Source organism: Ricinus communis, chromosome 5 (genome assembly GCF_019578655.1).
Source record: "Ricinus communis isolate WT05 ecotype wild-type chromosome 5, ASM1957865v1, whole genome shotgun sequence".
NCBI lineage: Eukaryota > Viridiplantae > Streptophyta > Magnoliopsida > Malpighiales > Euphorbiaceae > Ricinus > Ricinus communis.
The window spans coordinates 26,826,908-26,844,797 of NC_063260.1; the positions used below are offsets into that span (position 1 = coordinate 26,826,908).

Consider the following 17,890-nt stretch of genomic DNA (forward strand, 5'->3'; position numbering starts at 1 on the left):
TTGATAAACAAGATTTGATTGCACATAACCCTTCTTCTTCTTTTTTTCAAATCTTAAAACTAATTCAATGATGAGAATTATGTGTAGTGGATTAACCAAATGTTATGGATCATGGCAAACAATTTGAGCATGCTTTCAATATGTAACTTTTTTACTTTAGTGGACCACTAAAAACCTTCTCATCAATGCAAAAAAACGAAAAATTAAAAAAGTCTTCAGGATTAGGTTGTTGATTAATTAACCACACTTAAGAGTTAACCAAAGTTGTTTCATTTCAATCTTTATTTTCTCGTAAACAACAAGGACAAGAATGAAAAGAAGAGGAGGCAATGGCAGAAGGTGGTATCAGAAAATGATCCCTACAAACCCCACACAAAAACCCTCCATACCGGGGACCACCCTTCACTTCTTTTTTTTTTTCCTTTTCTTTAAATTTTTTATAATGTTTTCAGTTCCCGAGGTGGGGCCCCTCCTCCATCCACCGGAATATTATGTGTCCGATCAGCAGTGGCGGCTGAGCCGCAAGTCCAACCACCACTTGCAACAATCAACGTTGTCCTAGTAGTAGTACACTGTGGCCTGTGTGCCACTATCACTATACTGACTGGGCTGTGGCTTAAAATACACTCCAAGCTATAAAAGAAAAGAAAAAAAAAAATCATTTTTTACTATAAGGAACAGACAGAAAGTATAATAATGCAGGATGGACCACACCCATGAAAATCGATGATATTTGATTTTTCTTTTCTCCCTTTAATGTATGCAAATGATGCAAATATTAATCAATGTTTTTTCACTTCCTAAAGAAAATGGGATGAATTTAAATTTTAATGCTCAGTATCAACTCATCATTAAATTAAGCCATCAATTAAAATCTATGGCTTTTAATTGAGTATTTGCTATTTATTTGAGTGGTAGCAAGAAACAATTTTCATGATTTTATTAGTAAGATCTCAACTTTATAAGCTCCATTCACATTAAATGAATTTCTAAAGAGATTTTTTTTGAATAAATTTCTATTAAGATGTTACACTTAAGATTTACTGGGGTTTATAAGAATGAAAAACATTGGATAGAGTATTTTATTAATATCATTATAATATTTGAAATGGGTTCTCCAAATTATGGAATTTGAATACATTGGCAATAATGCATTCGTGCTTTTGAGTTTTGGTTTTTGATTGTATCATTTGAGTGGTCTATATTATATTGGCAAGTAATTATATCATTCAATTATTATTATTTATAATTTTACCTTGATGACATTATATAGTATCATATATATATATATATGAATATTGTTGCGACTTGATTGTCAATTGAGATGTATACAGGAACTACAAGAAGCAAAGCTCTATCACTTTCGTAATATATATATGTATAGGTTTCTTGATCCATGATTACACTTAACAGCATAATTTAAACTTAAAGCTTAATTGTTTTACCATTCGATAGGTTGTCTTTTTCTTTTTCTTTTTTTTTTTAAAGTAAAAAGTTTTATTAGAACCAAGCAAAATGTTGCAGATTTGGATTGGAGATATTAGATATGATTTTAATATCGACTTTGAAGGTATCAAGTTTATATAACTGTATATTTTCGAAAAGATAAACAAAGAAATAGAATTGACCATTAAATAATATCTTATGAGGAAAATCATATCGTTTTCACTTACATTACAAGGCTTATTATTGCTGTGATTAAGACTCTAGAAGCTCCTTTGAGAATCCAAGAAAAGTAAGTTTCTAAAATTGTTTTAATATGAATTTTCTTTATTTAATTTTTCTATATTAATTTAGATTACACTTAAATTCTTTTAAAAGAAAATTCGGATAAATTGGCATATATGCATTAAACTCGTCTGGTCACATATATTGCATAAAGATTTGATGAGTTTATAATGTTGAGTTGTTTATTGGTTTACAAAAAGTGCAAGGAGCAGAGTCCACAAACATGTCCTTATTCTGATTGGACCAATATGGCCTTTGTTTACATTCCACGATGATAGTTTTGTATTTAAATAAACAACATTAGTGTATTAAATTATTTGTAGTAATCATAATTAAAGGATTTACAGAGAAATGTGCATACTGTATTTTAATTCTTTGGTTGGTTGGGCTGCTGCTTTGAGTTGTAGATAGGGACGTGAGATATTATACTCTTTTGGCCTTTGGATGATGCCTCTTCTCTTCCGTATGGGGAAGAATATGGCTTTTCTACTAACCCAACAAAATTAATTACAATATCTCATTTTCTCTTCATTAATTCCATATATTTACTCATTGCTAATTAACTAAAATAATTGGCCTTTGGATTCCAAGTAATGCTTTTCTTCCACAATTCAAGAGATAGTAATGTACAAACACATAATTACAATCATTGGTATTTAACTTGGTACATACTTGACAAAAATAAAGATTATGGATGGATGAGTTTCTTAAACTGTTTACATTACACAAAATGATCATTAGAAATAAATTTTTAAAAAATTATAAATACCCAATTAGATCATAATGGAGAATAAGTAAATGTGTATTTAGATTTTAATAAATTTACCATATTGAATACATACCAATCCTCATTAATTTTCAATATATTACTACAACAAACACTAATCTTCAAAAAATATCAAATCCAAAAACCTAATAAATACCAATCATGACAATTGAATACATTATTTATCCATCATTTTTTAATAGTCCCCTTACGAATCGTTTGCCCTTATTAACATAAATCTCACGAGAAGTTGCACAATAGTAACTAAACGAGAAAATCAACTACCATGACCGGCTGTAGCCGGTAAAACGACAAAAAAAATAGGAAAGCAAAGGTAAAGATGGGGACCGGTGTCGCCGGGAAAAACGAAGACAAAGATATGAGCAAACAGTAAATGCTCAAAGATCTCCATTTTTGTCCAATGTAAGATAAAGAAACAAAGAAAGAAACATATACACATTTCTATTACATAATATAACTTATAGCTTAAAAAGGATTCAAGAGAAACAAAGAGAAGGAGAGACAAAACCTTCTTCTTCTTTAAAAAAAAAAAAAAAAAATCCTTGCTTTGGCCTTCTTTCTTTGCTTTTATTTATTTATATATAACCCCATTTTTAATCTCTCACTTAAACTAGCTCTTACAGTTTTCACTCTCTCTCTAGCTCTCACCGACCATTTTCTGTTTGTTTCCTTTTATACATTTTCTTGCAAAACACTCCTAAGTTGACACTCTTTTTTGCAAAGTCTGCTGCTTTTTTCTTGTTTTTGTTTTAGTATTTCTGGTGTTTGTTGCTAGAACAGTTTGAGTTGGTTGACTCGGACTCAAATCGTTACATGGGGTGTTGGATTATGAGTTCTTGATTGTGAGGTCTGGGTTGACAAGTGAAAGCCACAACAATGGGTCTGGTTTTGAAGGACTCGCTTAAGGATCTTTGTTGCAGTAATGGGTGGTCTTACGGAGTTTTTTGGTGCTTTGATCAAAGAAATTCCATGTGAGTTCTATTTTATTTTTGTTTTCCCAATACTTTACCTTCTTTCTTTTTAGTATTTTTTTAAAACAAACAGACTTTTTCTTTTGGTTGCCTCTTCAAAGTTTTGAAGCTTTTGCCACTTCCAGTTTCAGTTCTCCTTATAACAAATTCGTTTTTAGTTTTTGCTGATTTATTTTTTAGCTCATGCTATATGCAAACTTATACTTGTATACTAATTCTGTATCACGATATAATGATCTAAATTTTGGATTTCCATTTAATTTTCTTTTACTTCGAGCAGTGACAAAAAGCTTAAAAATTGGTAAAGTATAACATTTTTAAGCATAACATGTTGTTTAACAGTGTGTAAATAGTTTTAGTAAAGTTCTATCCTCATATGTACAATTTTGATATTAGTTGACTGGCTAATGCCTACATTATCTGAGATCAGGTTCTTATTCGAGTAATAAAATTTTCCCTTTTACTTCTACACGATAATGGTTTTTGCTTACTTTTAAAAATTGCTGTTTGAGATGTTACCAGGTTGTTGACTGTGGAAGATGCCTACTATGAAGAAGAAATGGGGACACTGGTTAACAATATGCTTCAACAGGTCCACATAATAGGTGAAGGGTAAGTCAAAAGAAGTGTTTTACCATTCTCACAATGTTTTCCTTAGGCTGTTCAATTTTGCAAATAAACTTCCAAAATCCATTCCTAGGACCATAATTGTTAATAATTAGTTGAGATTTACAGCATTATTTGAAGTGCTATTTTGTTGTCATTATCTAATTCAGGATTGTTGGCCAAGCTGCTTTATCTGGCAAGAACCAGTGGATTTTTTCAGATGCTAAGAATGGAGGACGGACTTCTGCTTCTTCTTCTAGAAGCAATCATATATATCAGGTGGTTCTCTTTTTCTTTTCACCTTTAGCCATTAGCTCAGACGCAATTATCCACTGGAATTTTTGTCAAATGATCAGATTGTTTAAAAATAGTTGGCTATTATCCACTTATTGGAACATTTTTCTTCCCCTTGCAGGACGGTTCTGACATTGACTGCCAATTTTATTGTGGACTAAAGGTAGCATACTAAAACTCCTTGAATATAATTGCATTCTACAGCCATTTGAAGTTGTAATTATTTCTTCATCCAAGAACACAGGCCGCTCTTACTGACTAGTAAATCCAATTTGCAGACGATAGCAGTAATCCCTGTGGAATCGCGAGGAGTGATACAATTTGGATCAACCCGGAAGGTCAGCACACAGATAACACATTATATAATGTTTATTATCATGCTACTATATACCTTCTACGATATATTTTATTCAGTCTCTTAACATTTTCCATAAATAAGGTATTCAGGAATCAATTGTTAGATCCTTTACTTCATCCATAGTATTTAATAATATTTCTACTGAGAATGAATCTGGTTTTGGATGTTCAAACATAATGGAATGCTCAGTCATGGAGGCATTTAGCATTCCACAGTTCCTAGATAATCATGGTGTCTATCTCCAGTTATTATTGCACTGGTCGCGTTGCAGTCAATATTCAACTTGTTTTTTCTGACAGATCCTATATTGATGTCTGATTTATATAGACAATATTTTGTGTATGCCTTCTATGTGATAAGTCTGTCCAACAGAATCTTTGATCAATAGAATGTCTATCAGACTATTGTTTTATTGATGGTTACTTACTCTAGTGCTATTACTGTTGCAGATTTTTGAGACACCACAATTTTTGGATCAAGCAAAAAGATTGTTCAGTGAAATGGAAAATGTCAGTGGGATTGCTTCACTCAACAACCCACCTTCATCTTTGAACCATGAGGGCTGTGATCTGAATGAGTGGTTTGCTTCCTTCTGTAATGGTAATATCACACCCATGCAGAGTGGAAGCTGCAGCGAGCTAATGGAAGTAGCTTATTCTTCAGTAAATTTTACTCAGTCTTCTGCTTTCACATCGGACTTTCAACAAGAGAAAATGGACCCTTTATGTCTGGAATCATGCCATCTTACTAATTCAATGCAGACTGGAACTGAAGCTCAAGTGGTATTGACAAGCAATCCTAATACTCAGTTTGAGCAGGTGGCTTTGCAATCTGCCTTCTCTTCAGAGAAATCAGCTTCTAAAACCCCTTGCATTAGTACTTGGGGTAATGAAGGTTCTATGTTGACCTCATTGGAGTCACAGTTTGCATCTAATATGGGAGTTCAGAATTCTCTGAATGTTTTTTCTACAAAAGAAAATGCTCCAGTGTCTTGTGGGTGTATAAAGCAGGATTTTCAATGGGGATCCAGTGGTACTTCATTTTACAGCACAGGCGGGTTGGTTAAAGCAGAAAGAGAAACTGGCCTACAGAAATTCCCTGAGGAGTTTAAGCTAGATGATATTGTGACGGATCTCTCCAGCTGCTTTGCAATGGAAAATCTTTTTGAGTGTTTTGCTACATCAGAGCATGGCAGCAGCAAAATGGCACCCATTATGGTTGAGAATGTCTCACAATCAGCAGGAGTTACTCCGGTGTCATCCAGCCTTGTTGGAGATGTTACACATGACATTCCACTTGCACAACCATCTAATTCAATGCAAAGTTCCATTACTGATTCCTATTTTTGCACCCGTCAAGAGAAAACTATTGATACTGGCAACGACCTGTTTGTACATTTGGGATTGCATTATGGATGTGAACAAGATGCAAATTGCCAAGAAAATATGATGAAGCGAGGAACAAGTAATGGTAACTTGGCTATCAGCAATGGTGTTTCAGAATGCATCTCAGAGCTGGATGTTAATTCTGAGGTTGGCCCCAGAAAAGGATTGTTCTCAGAATTAGGACTCGAAGAGCTTCTAAATGGGGGTAATAATTCTAGTTACACTACCAACTCTAGTATTGATGATCAATTTTCCACCGCCAAGAGTGTATCCCACAATCAAGCTCAGTCAGGGAGCATTGCTTGCTCTAGTGGTAGTAAGATAACGCAACCTTCATATTATAAGGATAAGGCTAGCAATCTTCTACCAAAGAAAGAGATGTTTCCCAAATCACAAGTAGGTTTGTGGATTGATGATAGCTATAGCATTAACGATGGAAGTGCTCTTCCTACAAAGCCTAAGAAGCCTGAGGAGCCTACAAAGGCCACCAGGAAACGAGCAAGACCTGGGGAAAGTACTAGACCAAGGCCGAAAGACCGTCAGCAGTTCCAAGACTGCATCAAAGAGTTGAAAGGGATCATCCCCGATGGTGAAAAGGTATGCAATTTTAAGTCTTTGCTTTAAAGGAAAAAATCCTGCAAAGAAGTGTCTTGTTATCTGGCAGAATAGACTGTGGCATCACCTTTAAATGAATAGTAATGGGTATTTTTTACCTTGTCTTTTTAGAGTAGCAAATTGACAAGCATGCACTAAATTAAGATTTCTCTTTTGCATTTACATTATTGTATAAATAATTAATGCTGTGCTTCTATGGTTAATATGACAGTGTAGCATAGATGCTCTGCTGGATCACACCATCAAATACATGCTATTCTTGCAAAGTGTGACAAAATATGCAGATAAGCTTAAACAAGCTGATGAGCCGAAGGTATATAGCTGGTTCTCTATTTTTTCAAATATTTTAAGTAGACAAGTGGCCAATCTTAGATTTGGTAATGTAAGTCATTGATTGAAGTAAAACTTTTACTTTTATAGCTCATTAGCAAGGAGCAAAAAACGTTTCCTCAAGACACAAGCACAAGTGGTGGTGGTGGTGCTACATGGGCACTGGAAGTTGGAGATCAATCAACGGCTTGTCCTATCATAGTTGAAGATCTCTCTCCACCTGGCCTAATGCTTATAGAGGTATATAAAATAGGGGAAGACTCTCTCCTGATAATCTCATAAATTTTTAGCATCTGAGCTCACTAAATTTGTTCTCTATATCTATTGTATTGCACAGATGCTTTGTGAGGACAGGGGTTTCTTTCTTGAGATAGCAGATGTGATTAGGGGCTTCGGGTTGAATATATTGAAAGGAGTGATGGAAACTCGTGAGGATAAGATATGGGCACACTTCATTGTTGAGGTAGATAAAGCAACATTAGATTTCTTTTTTATCCCCTTGTGCTTTTGGTGCGACAATGACAGAATTCTGAGAATTTATGTTAAAATGTATCGCAGGCAAAGACGCATACAACCAGGATAGAAATAGTTTGGTCCCTTGTCCAATTTCTACAACTAACATCAACAGGTGGCACGGACTAAACAAATCAGCCTAGTAGCATTATGAATGGAAAAGGGTCCCTCTTATAAACAATTATCAGCAACCTGCATTGCCATGTCCTATCAGTGTAGCTGATATATCTCAATGATATATTTCCACAAACAAGAATTTGTTATAACACCTTGAGCATTCACTTCTTGAGATACTGCTATGATCGGTGTGCTGTGCTGGTTTTAACTGCCAGCAGGAAGGAAGTGGGAAAGGAGGTTCTTGGTTCCATATTGACTCCCTTGAAAATGGAAATGAAAATGTGAATACAGTTGATAGATAGTGGTAAAATACATTCGTAAGGAATGGCAAGTGATCCTTTAATATCTTACATATTACCATTGGATACTTTGGAGCATCAAGCATGTGCTGTGCCAAGACATGGTAGGTGCCTGCGCCTGTCTGTGAGATCCTGATGAGTTTGGTGAATTTGCGTCTCACTTGCAAATTGCTGGAACAAACTCTAGGGAACTATATATATATATTATATATATATGCAGATTTTTGTTTTCTACTTTTAGCATTTGTTATAGGCTGCTCCTGCCATAACCTTATTTAGTCGAGAAGTTTATAAACTAGCTAGTATTAGGCTAACTATTCATTTGTTCCATAGCCATCCGTTGTTCATTTACTAGTAGAATGACACAATTAATATGATCCCCCTCCCCTCTCTCTCTCTCTCTCTCTCTATTTATTTACATATATATATATATATATATATATATATATTCTGCATGAGAAGTGTTCTTGTCACGTATATATGCTAGCACAGGTTGACCTTCTCTAGAGAATTATTGAGATAGTGCTAATTTTCTGAACTGCTAATCACCATCTATTATAAGCTAATATCCCGGGAATCGTGCTATATCTAAACCTCATGCTTTTGCTTATTAGGTTTTCACTTGCTGTTGGATATTCCAATACTGAGCTAGAGTGAACTAGCATGCTTAAATTGATCTCTTAATATTGATTGGTAAAATAGGCCAAAATAATCAACCTTTTGCCTTCAACCACCAATACAAAGACTTCTGCAATGATTCAGTCACTATAAACTAAATGATTTTATAGCAATAATCATTAATTACTTACGGATTCGTCGTCCGCATGGGTTACCTCTGGTTGAATAGGTAGAGATCTTTACAGAAAATACAAAAAGGAAAAAAGGAAAACTCAATAAGGTCGGTAAAGAAATTTAGTAAAAGATCTAAAATCTTTTAATGTGAAAGCTGAACATGACATCCATATTCTCCCCCCACCACTTTTTTGACCTAAAACTTATTGTCCTCCATGGACTACTATGATTGTTTGATATCTCCTGGGAATGTTCCTGATCCCATACATTTTTTTTGTAGATCAAGAAGCAATCGAAGGACAAGTAATATATATATACATACATACATACATATATATATATATATATATATATATATATATATATATATATATATATATATAATTTAAGCCACTTTTCAGTTAGGAGTAGAAGCTTACAACTGTCAGTATCATCTTTTGTCATACTTATAAAGCAAAGTGTAAATATTTATATAACCTAAATGAAAGGTACACTTGTGGAAATGAGACACAACTTTTGATAGTTGAGTGTGCCTTTCAAATCAGTGAATTGGTGGATGTTAGAGATAAGTGATCTTTCCATTCAAAACTGATAATTTCAACACATGGCCAATCAAAACCCTGCTTATACACTAATGGTGCTATTTTAATAAGATGAAAACCTTAAACAGTCATAGTCGTGACCTAATTAGAATGGGGCTCAAAGATGCAAGTTTATTATAAGCAAAGTGACACCAGGTGAGACTCAGGAGGCATGCTTAATTGAGCACTTATTGGATTATCCTATCCTATCCTAACAATTAATATCCTTTAATTTTCTACGTCCATATTGCCTTCTCCACTTACGCTTAATCCGATCGGTGATAAATATCACTGCTCAACAAATGGCCTTCTTAAATTAGGTCATCATCTCTTGTATAACCCTAATGGTTTACATTTTTAGCCAGGGTGCAAGACTAATATTACATTTTTCTTCTCTTCCTTTTGGTAATGGAATACAGTTGCAAAGTTATAGCTGTAAATTAAGCTATTCTATATAAAATCTAAATAAAACAAAAATAAGTTAGATAGTCTAAGTGGATGTCTCCACTGCATACTAAATCGATGGATAATTGACACAATATTCATTAGTTTAAAATAAAATTAATCATCTAATATTAAAGTATAAAATATTAATATATATATATATATATATACATGTGTGCGCGTCACTCATTGAGATGTACATAGATAAAAAAATTTCCAAAGATTGAAATATAATATTTGAAATTACTACTTTTAACAAAATAACGATGAAGTAAAGTAAGCAACAGGACATGATAACGAAAATATCAATGTTATTAAAATGGTAATCGTAGGATGCATGGTGCTCTTGCCCTAATTTTCTTATCCACCGGAGACAGATTAGAGGAAGCTGATCAAACACCCACTCAGAAGAAACATGAACAGTGCATAACACAAAACTTAAGGTTCTTATGATCCCACTCATCAGAGGATGATGGCATTCAACTTTTAATTTTAGGTCACATTATGTCAACCCGTATTCTCTGCCTATATCTTTGCTCCTAATTAGGCCATCCAGAGGATCTCACTATTTCTCTTTGTGGGTCAGACAGGAATCTACCACAGGATTCTAATTGACGAAATTTTCCATTGATCGGAAAGTTTGATTTTCATATATTCATCAAACACACAGATGCAAATTGCACTCTTTTTTTTAAGTATTCGGATGCATATGTCTGTGTATATAATTATATACTATTAAAAAAAGATTCAGAGTTTTTCTCAATTTGATGTGCTGTCTGTTGAGAATTTTCTTCTTATGAACTTTCTGATTATAATTATTTATTGATAAACTATCAATTTTACTTTGACATACCCTTATTCTCAATTTTCCACTCGTAATAACAATTCAATTTCTTTAAATTGATACCGCTATCAATTTATAAAATATTTATTTTTAAAAACATATCTCGTATATATTTTGTATATCCAAATTTCAAATTCATAAAGCTATTTAAATTAGAAGAGATTTCTATTATTTTATCTATATATTTTTAAGTGTTGTCGATATTTCTCGTTTTGAAATTTCAATATTTGAAAAAGATAATTGAAAAAACATATTAATTTTTTTTGGAGTTGGAATGAAACATTTATATTATACTTATATAAGGCAGTGACTTTTATGTGAAATTTTATTAGATGTTACAAATTATTAATTAATTAATGAAATATGAACTTAGAGGGCCTACTTCCTATTACAATTCAGAACTGTTAGCTTTTAACTGTGTATTACTGGTAAGAACACAAGTTGTGTTCAAAGAGTGGAGGAAATATTAAATCACCAGCAATAAAATAATAACAAATCTCTTAGCATATACTACACGTACGTACCGAATAGATAATGAAATGAAAGTGCTCTCCTACGTTATCAAGAACATTTGTACCTACCAAAAAAAAAAAAGAAAAACTTCAAAATGACATTCTAGAGTCTCTTATGCCATTGATATTTTTCTTTTTGCTTGTTGATCTTGTCTTCTTTTTTTAGTTTTTGTTTACAAATTTAGCAATAAAATTAATTAAGTACAGAACCTTATATATACAATAGTCACCCCACATTGGTCATCAATCATTCATCAAGCATCACCCTCCATTTGCATGGCATAAGGAGGCTTGATAACTAGCTAGATTGCTTGCTTTCCTTTGCTTTGCTTTCTCCAAGTCCTCATTAGCATCACCATTCTTACACGACTGTAACTAGCTAGCTTTTGCAGGATATGGCTCAGGAGAAGAAGGCAACAAATGGAGTGGAGTGGAGGATAAACATAGCAGATGGGTCTTCAAAGATCTTGGTCCAGGAAGAAGGGCTTGTAACTAGAGCTTGGCTTGGTCTAAAGTATTTGATCTTGAAAGTTTGGTCATTCTTCAAGAAAGCAAGGGATGTTGGGGTAAATGATCCAAGAAAAGTAGTTCATTGTCTAAAAGTAGGAACGGCACTCGCTGTTGTCTCAATCTTTTACTTCATGAGACCTTTATATGAAGGTGTTGGAGGGAATGCTATGTGGGCTATAATGACTGTTGTGGTAGTCTTTGAAAATACTGTAGGTATGTATCTCTTTTCAAATTTCTTACTTCTGCACTTTTGGTATAATACAAACTCACGGCATCATGCATGTCTAAAGTTCTTTCTGTGAAATTATTGAATACGTTGGCATTCGTCTCGAATTTTTTACATGATCAGTCTCATTTATTTATGAGAAATCACATAGATGTATGAGATTACCAGATCATAAACCTATTCCAAATAATTGCTGCAATTGTTATATTGCAGGTGCAACAATTTGTAAGAGTTTGAATAGGGTGTGTGGAACTACTCTTGCTGGAATGCTTGCCTTTAGCGTCCATTGGGTGGCCACTAAATCAGGAGAGAGATTTGAGCCGTTTATTATTGGAGCCTCAGTTTTCATACTAGGTGTGTGTGCGTGCTGCAGGAAATTATATTAACGACCTTTCCATTTGTTTGGTTTTTGAACTTGAAATAGAACATTAATATTAACTAAACTCACGCTGTTCCTTTTTTTTTCCTTTTCTTCTTTACTCGTTCGTTCAGCATCTGCAGCAACCTTCTCTAGATTTATTCCATCAGTGAAACAGAGATTTGATTATGGTGTCGTGATCTTCATCCTCACTTTCAGCCTGGTTGCTGTCTCTGGTTATAGAGTTGACAAATTGTTTGCATTGGCTCATGAAAGATTAGCTACTATTATCATCGGCATTTCTTTATGCATCTTTGTAAGCATGATTATCTGCCCCATTTGGGCTGGTCGAGAGCTATACACTCTAATCACTACCAACATGGACAAACTTGCCAATTCCTTGGATGGTAAGTGTACTAATTCTCGCTGGATAGATACTTTATCAAAATCGAAAGAAATTTTTTACAAATTACTAACAGATTTTCATTAATATCAGGTTGTGTAGATGAATATTTCAATCAAAATGAGAGCGACAAAACATCTGATAAAAAATCACTTGGTTACAAGTGTGTTTTGAGCTCAAAGGCCAGTGAAGAGTCCCTGGTACGTGTCAGGACTTTCTCAGAATAAATTCTTTTTGTTTTCTGTTTTTTATTTTTCTTTTTTAATCAAAGGAAACTCAAAATTAACTTGATATTATGTGTTATGGACAGGCCAATTTCGCTAGATGGGAACCTGCTCATGGCAGTTTTGGCTTCAAACATCCATGGAAACAGTACCCAAAGATCGGTGCATCCATGCGCAACTGTGCTTATTGCATTGAGGCTCTTACTAGCTGCACTGGTTCAGAAAATCAGGTAAACCCGTTATCATAATTAATCTCTTTCTTAAGTACAATACTGAAAAAGCTCAAAACATGCATCATTATCATATATATGCTAACAGTAGCTGCAATAACTTTTGTCTAAAAACAGGCTCCTGAGTTCTTGCAAAAGCAACTAAGCAATGTATGCCTGAGAGTGAGCTCCATTTCCTCAAATGTTATAAGAGAGCTATCAGAAACTGTCAAGACGATGAAAAGATCATCAGTTATAGACTCCTTGGTTGAAGATATGGGCAGTGCAGTTGAAGAACTACAAGATACCGTAAGATCTCTATCTAATTCATTCAATCCGCCAATCGAGAATACAGACACAAACTCTGCTCCAACAGAAACAGACATGGCAATCCCTCTTGTACAAGTTATTCCATTAGTAACTTTTGCTTCTTTGCTAATAGAAATTGCTACAAGAATCAAAGGCGTTGTTAAGGCAGTTAAAGAACTAGCAGATTTAGCTGAATTCAAGGTGGATGTTGAGGACAAGTGCAAAGAGAACCAACCCAACAGCGGACTTGCACAAGATCAACTTAAAGATGAGGAAACTATGAAGACTCTTCAAAGGGTTTGAGTTCCTATACTTCTTGGCTTAGCACAGGAATAACACACCATAACCTGCTGTGCGCTTGAAATTTACAACTGGAAGGAGTAATATTGAAATCTCACCCAAGTTGGATATAATGACCTTTATCTATTGTATAGCCTTGGTCTTAAGTAGAATTCCTGATGGACTGAACAGAATTTATCAGATCAGACAAAGGTTGAATACATGTATGTAACAATCCATAGAATCAAAATAAATTTTTTTGAGAAAATTACTAAAAGATCCATGGCATTTGACAAAATTATATTTATATCCTCTTGTTTGAAAATTAAATGAAAACATCATTCACTTTTTTACTTTTGATATACTTTAGTCTCTCTTTGTAAAAATGTTATAAAATTCGTCCTTATGCATTCACTTCCAATAACAATAACTGCTTTTTAGTTTCTAAATGGTTAACAAATAAGGGATAAATTGTTATCTTATTTAAAATATTATTTTACTTCAGTGAGTAACTCAAATATGCGAAGAGAATAAAGTTTCTATTTTAAAAGATATTAAGGATGATTTCACTCAATTTAAAAGAAGAGGAATATAAATATAAATATTTCCGGAAGTCAAAGGGGTTACATTACTTTGTTCAAAAGTTTATCATTATCGTTATTATTAACCCATGTTAATTTTTGTCGATTACTATAGTTAAAAGTCTAAAAGTGCAATTTATACACTCAACATTAATATCAAATTTCCATAAATTCTAACTCTCAAAACATAAATTTTTCAATTTTTAACCGATTAGACTGGATTTTGGACAAATTTTTAAATTAAAAACTAATTTTATTTGGAAAATTTTGTCATTGTATTTTTAATAAGCAAATTCTTTTCAAGTTTTAATAAATTATATGTTCTATAAGTTGATCAACAAATTTATATTTGATTTTAAAATTTGGACTTAATTGCCTTAAAATAGAAACCCAAAATGTTGAATTTGGTAAAATGGTATGACTTGGACTAAATTGGATATCACCGTCAAGTTGAATATCTGTGTTGGAACCATATTCCCTCTAAATATGTGAACGACGGGTCGCAAATGCGTTTAGTCCAGCGACCTGCCAGTCCCAGCTAAAGATTTTTTTTTTTTTTAAGGAAAAAAAAAAAAAAAGAGAAAACGACACGTTTTAAGGCTTGTAACACGTTAAATTCTTGAAATCAAATTCCCAGAATTTTCTAGGGTTTTAGAAATTTTGCATTATAGCAATCAAAGTCTAGTTGTTTGCAAGGGTAAAAACATGTCGGAGACAAATTCAGTTGTTATCTCTAATTCATCTTCTAATTCCTCCCCTCTCAATCCTCCTTCCCGTACTGTCTGCCACGTGTATGTTCTTTTTCTTCTTCTTTTCCTTTCTATTATGAAATTTCGACTGTATCTTGAATTTAGTTTCTGTTTCTGTTATGTAGCTGTCATAAGCAGTTTTCGCAGTATACTTGTCCGCGATGCAATTCTCGTTATTGTTCGCTGCACTGCTACAAGGCATGTGATTTATTTAATCTATAAAGATTTGATTGTATTCTTTTTTCTTTATTAACTAATTAATTAGTTTTTAAAATTTTTAAATGCAGTCTCATAGTCTTCGGTGTACTGAGTCGTTTATGCGAGAAAATGTAGTGGAGGAGCTTAGGCTAATGCAGCCTGAGGATGAATCGAAGCAAAAAATGCTTGACATTTTGAAAAGATTTCATTCTCAGGAAGAAATGGAGAGCATGGATGAGGACGGTAGATTCTTAATTACTTTCGCTTGCCATTATTTGATTTATTGCTGAGAAATACTTTTTACTGCATAATCTTTTATTAGAATCAGACTATCAAACAATTGTCTATGCTTCTTGTGTTTTATTTTTTCTTTTCTTAAATGGTAGTATAGACTAACAGTGTTCTTGACATATTTTCACATTGTAAGAATGGACCTATGCTTCTTGTGTTTTTACTATCCTTATTAATAGTCTTTACTATAAAAATATCTAAAATTATGATCTCTGGTGGCGAATCTTGTAATTGTAGTTCCTGTATGTATCTAATTTATGCATTGAAAACTCTTGGCTGTCCATGTCATTAGAGATAGGAGCTGTTAACTCTTGTTTTCATGTTTTCTTGGCTATGCATGAAAGACATGCCAGCAATACTGTCTGTGTAGCCAAACATTTTAGTTTGTGAAATTTATACAACGTGAATACACAGCACAAGTTAATCTGTGGCTTCATAAAATTCATGTGGAAATTGTTTGAAGCTTAAGTATTGCTTTGTCTTCAACTGCAATTATATTCAGTTTCAATTGTAGGCATATAATTTCATTTTTGTGGTCGAATTAAAGTTGAGCTCATTTGAGGAGAGAAAGGGTCAATCCTGGTCTATAGAGGGAGTATGGTCTGGGCTTAGGCCGTGTTGTAGAATTGTGTTATTTCACAATGTGTCCAATAGTTAGTTAATTTGCAAGCGGATGATAGTTCTGAACGTCATTACTATTCCTGATCATTTAAAACCGATTCCTGATTGAGTTATTAAGAACAATATATAGGGATGAAAAAGTAAGCATTTGTGAACTGTGAAGTATGATTATTGTCCTCAAAATAGATTGTTCAGCTGCATTCCTGATCAGCTTCATGTGTAACCTGTTGTTAAAAGATATTTATGGATGGTGTAAAAGGGGGCTCTTACTAGATGCTTCTCGTGTTTATTGGCAGATTGTCATCTATCTGAGGAGACTGTTCAAAAGGTTTTGTCTGGTATGTTCTTTTCTTTTTTAGTAATGAATTTTTCTTCTTATTCTTTCTGTTCCTTTGGCATGTCTATAATTCAATTATTCTGATTTTGGATTTCTATATAAACAGATCTCTATCATTCCATAATTCTGTTGTCTTGCTGGATTTTAGACTCAATACTATTGCCGGAAACTAATAGATTTCACCCCTTTGTTGCAGGAGATTCAATGAGTTTTGAGGATTTATCTGCAGAAGAGAAGATACAGTTCCAAAGGGCTGTGGCATCTGGAAAACTTAGCAAGTTGATTCAACCTTGGAATCCATGGTGGTTAAAGCCTTCTGCCCGAACAATCTCTCTAAGCAAGGAAGGAACTCAACTTGTCCAACCGCTTGTTGAACAAGAAGCATCAGCATCATCTCAAGATGATGGAGCCGGAGAGCAGTCTAGTGAGATTCCTCCTGGCCCTGAGGCCCCATTAACCCCAGTTAAAAAGCTTATCTCAACCAAACCGTCACCACTCTTAGCTGTTCACTTGGTTGACATTATGTATAGCTACTGTTTCACATTACGCCTTTATAATGGGGATTGGCAGTCAGATGCCATAGGATCAGTGATGGTGGCATTGAGTGTCTCGTACGTCTTAGATCAAGGTGGGCAGACAGAAACCGTGATGGAAGTTCTGTGTCACTGCTTGGAACAAACTTGCTCTCCAGACTACAGGCATATCGGGGGTTTACAATTTGGTTTGGGCATCATAAATGATGTAATAAGCATAATCTCACTAGGTGGTCCTGCTTTAATCTGTGCTCTATGCGATTTACAGAGGCTGTTTCAGGCTGGGGAGAGGGAACTGAAAGCGGAGAAATTAAGAAAGTCAAGAAGGGCAGAAATCAGAAGTAAGCTAAAGCTTGGTGAGAGGAAGATTTATTTTCTGATGTGTTGGGTGCATGAACAGCCACGGGAAGCTTGGTCTCCCTTGTCTAACATTTTACAGGCAGAGAGAAGTAAAGTGATGGAATATAGTAACAGTAAAAATCATCTAGTAAAGTATAAAAACCCAGAGTGTAAGAATAAAGCTTTGATCGAGGAGATGAAGTAAATCTATCAGCTACTATATGATGATAATTTAGCTGTGCAAATCTCCTGTAAATTTGGCTTTCTGTGGGCATGTTAAACGTCATATACTAATTCCACAACGATGTCGTTTTAGGACGGTTGTGTAGTAGTTGTTCTTTGGCCCATTCATAATCATGGTTAATAACGGAATAAAAGATGGCGTGACGACATGAATCGACAACAATCCAAATGTAATTCATGGGCTCCTTGTCGAGTGTTTTTTCTTTTATTATTATTATTATTATTATTTTTGCTCATTTGAAGATGATGGCATTTTCTGTAATTTGGGAAGCAAACCAAGCCCTTCACCGGTATTCAATCCAAA

At 34.0% G+C, this 17,890-nt stretch overlaps 3 protein-coding genes across 4 annotated transcripts; all 3 read left to right on the forward strand.

The window, feature by feature from the left end:
* The first annotated feature begins 2,605 nt into the window (after nucleotides 1–2,605).
* On the forward strand, nucleotides 2,606–8,382 carry LOC8288819 (transcription factor bHLH157). Its single transcript, XM_015718965.3, has 10 exons — nucleotides 2,606–3,486; nucleotides 4,009–4,098; nucleotides 4,263–4,371; nucleotides 4,508–4,549; nucleotides 4,665–4,724; nucleotides 5,194–6,726; nucleotides 6,956–7,057; nucleotides 7,165–7,314; nucleotides 7,412–7,537; nucleotides 7,633–8,382. The coding sequence occupies exons 1-10, from the start codon at nucleotides 3,392–3,394 to the stop codon at nucleotides 7,714–7,716; spliced, it is 2,391 nt and encodes a 796-aa protein (XP_015574451.1). The 5' UTR covers nucleotides 2,606–3,391; the 3' UTR covers nucleotides 7,717–8,382.
* Nucleotides 8,383–11,321: 2,939 nt separating this feature from the next.
* LOC8288820 (aluminum-activated malate transporter 10) lies at nucleotides 11,322–13,971 on the forward strand. Of its 2 annotated transcripts, XM_025157297.2 has the most exons (7): nucleotides 11,322–11,899; nucleotides 12,126–12,266; nucleotides 12,405–12,677; nucleotides 12,767–12,873; nucleotides 12,984–13,127; nucleotides 13,245–13,415; nucleotides 13,549–13,737. In XM_025157297.2, the coding sequence occupies exons 1-7, from the start codon at nucleotides 11,572–11,574 to the stop codon at nucleotides 13,594–13,596; spliced, it is 1,212 nt and encodes a 403-aa protein (XP_025013065.1). In that variant the 5' UTR covers nucleotides 11,322–11,571; the 3' UTR covers nucleotides 13,597–13,737. The 2 variants fall into 2 exon arrangements, with proteins under 2 accessions (XP_025013065.1, XP_002518887.1); XM_002518841.3 differs by having other exon boundaries at nucleotides 11,328–11,899; nucleotides 13,245–13,971.
* Nucleotides 13,972–14,842: 871 nt separating this feature from the next.
* LOC8288821 (zinc finger HIT domain-containing protein 2) lies at nucleotides 14,843–17,794 on the forward strand. Its single transcript, XM_002518842.4, has 5 exons — nucleotides 14,843–15,066; nucleotides 15,150–15,222; nucleotides 15,312–15,465; nucleotides 16,431–16,472; nucleotides 16,668–17,794. The coding sequence occupies exons 1-5, from the start codon at nucleotides 14,981–14,983 to the stop codon at nucleotides 17,546–17,548; spliced, it is 1,236 nt and encodes a 411-aa protein (XP_002518888.1). The 5' UTR covers nucleotides 14,843–14,980; the 3' UTR covers nucleotides 17,549–17,794.
* The last annotated feature ends 96 nt before the right edge of the window (nucleotides 17,795–17,890 follow it).

Coding starts and splice junctions, on each gene's coding strand:
- LOC8288820 (XM_002518841.3), top strand. CDS start 11,572: ATGGCTCAGGAGAAGAAGGCAACAAATGGAGTGGAGTGGAGGATAAAC. Junction 12,267..12,404: donor AGCCTCAGTTTTCATACTAG/GTGTGTGTGCGT, acceptor TCGTTCGTTCAG/CATCTGCAGCAACCTTCTCT. Junction 12,678..12,766: donor ACTTGCCAATTCCTTGGATG/GTAAGTGTACTA, acceptor CATTAATATCAG/GTTGTGTAGATGAATATTTC.
- LOC8288819 (XM_015718965.3), top strand. CDS start 3,392: ATGGGTCTGGTTTTGAAGGACTCGCTTAAGGATCTTTGTTGCAGTAAT. Junction 3,487..4,008: donor TTTGATCAAAGAAATTCCAT/GTGAGTTCTATT, acceptor AGATGTTACCAG/GTTGTTGACTGTGGAAGATG. Junction 7,315..7,411: donor CTGGCCTAATGCTTATAGAG/GTATATAAAATA, acceptor TGTATTGCACAG/ATGCTTTGTGAGGACAGGGG.
- LOC8288821 (XM_002518842.4), top strand. CDS start 14,981: ATGTCGGAGACAAATTCAGTTGTTATCTCTAATTCATCTTCTAATTCC. Junction 15,223..15,311: donor GTTCGCTGCACTGCTACAAG/GCATGTGATTTA, acceptor TTTTAAATGCAG/TCTCATAGTCTTCGGTGTAC. Junction 15,466..16,430: donor GGAGAGCATGGATGAGGACG/GTAGATTCTTAA, acceptor GTTTATTGGCAG/ATTGTCATCTATCTGAGGAG.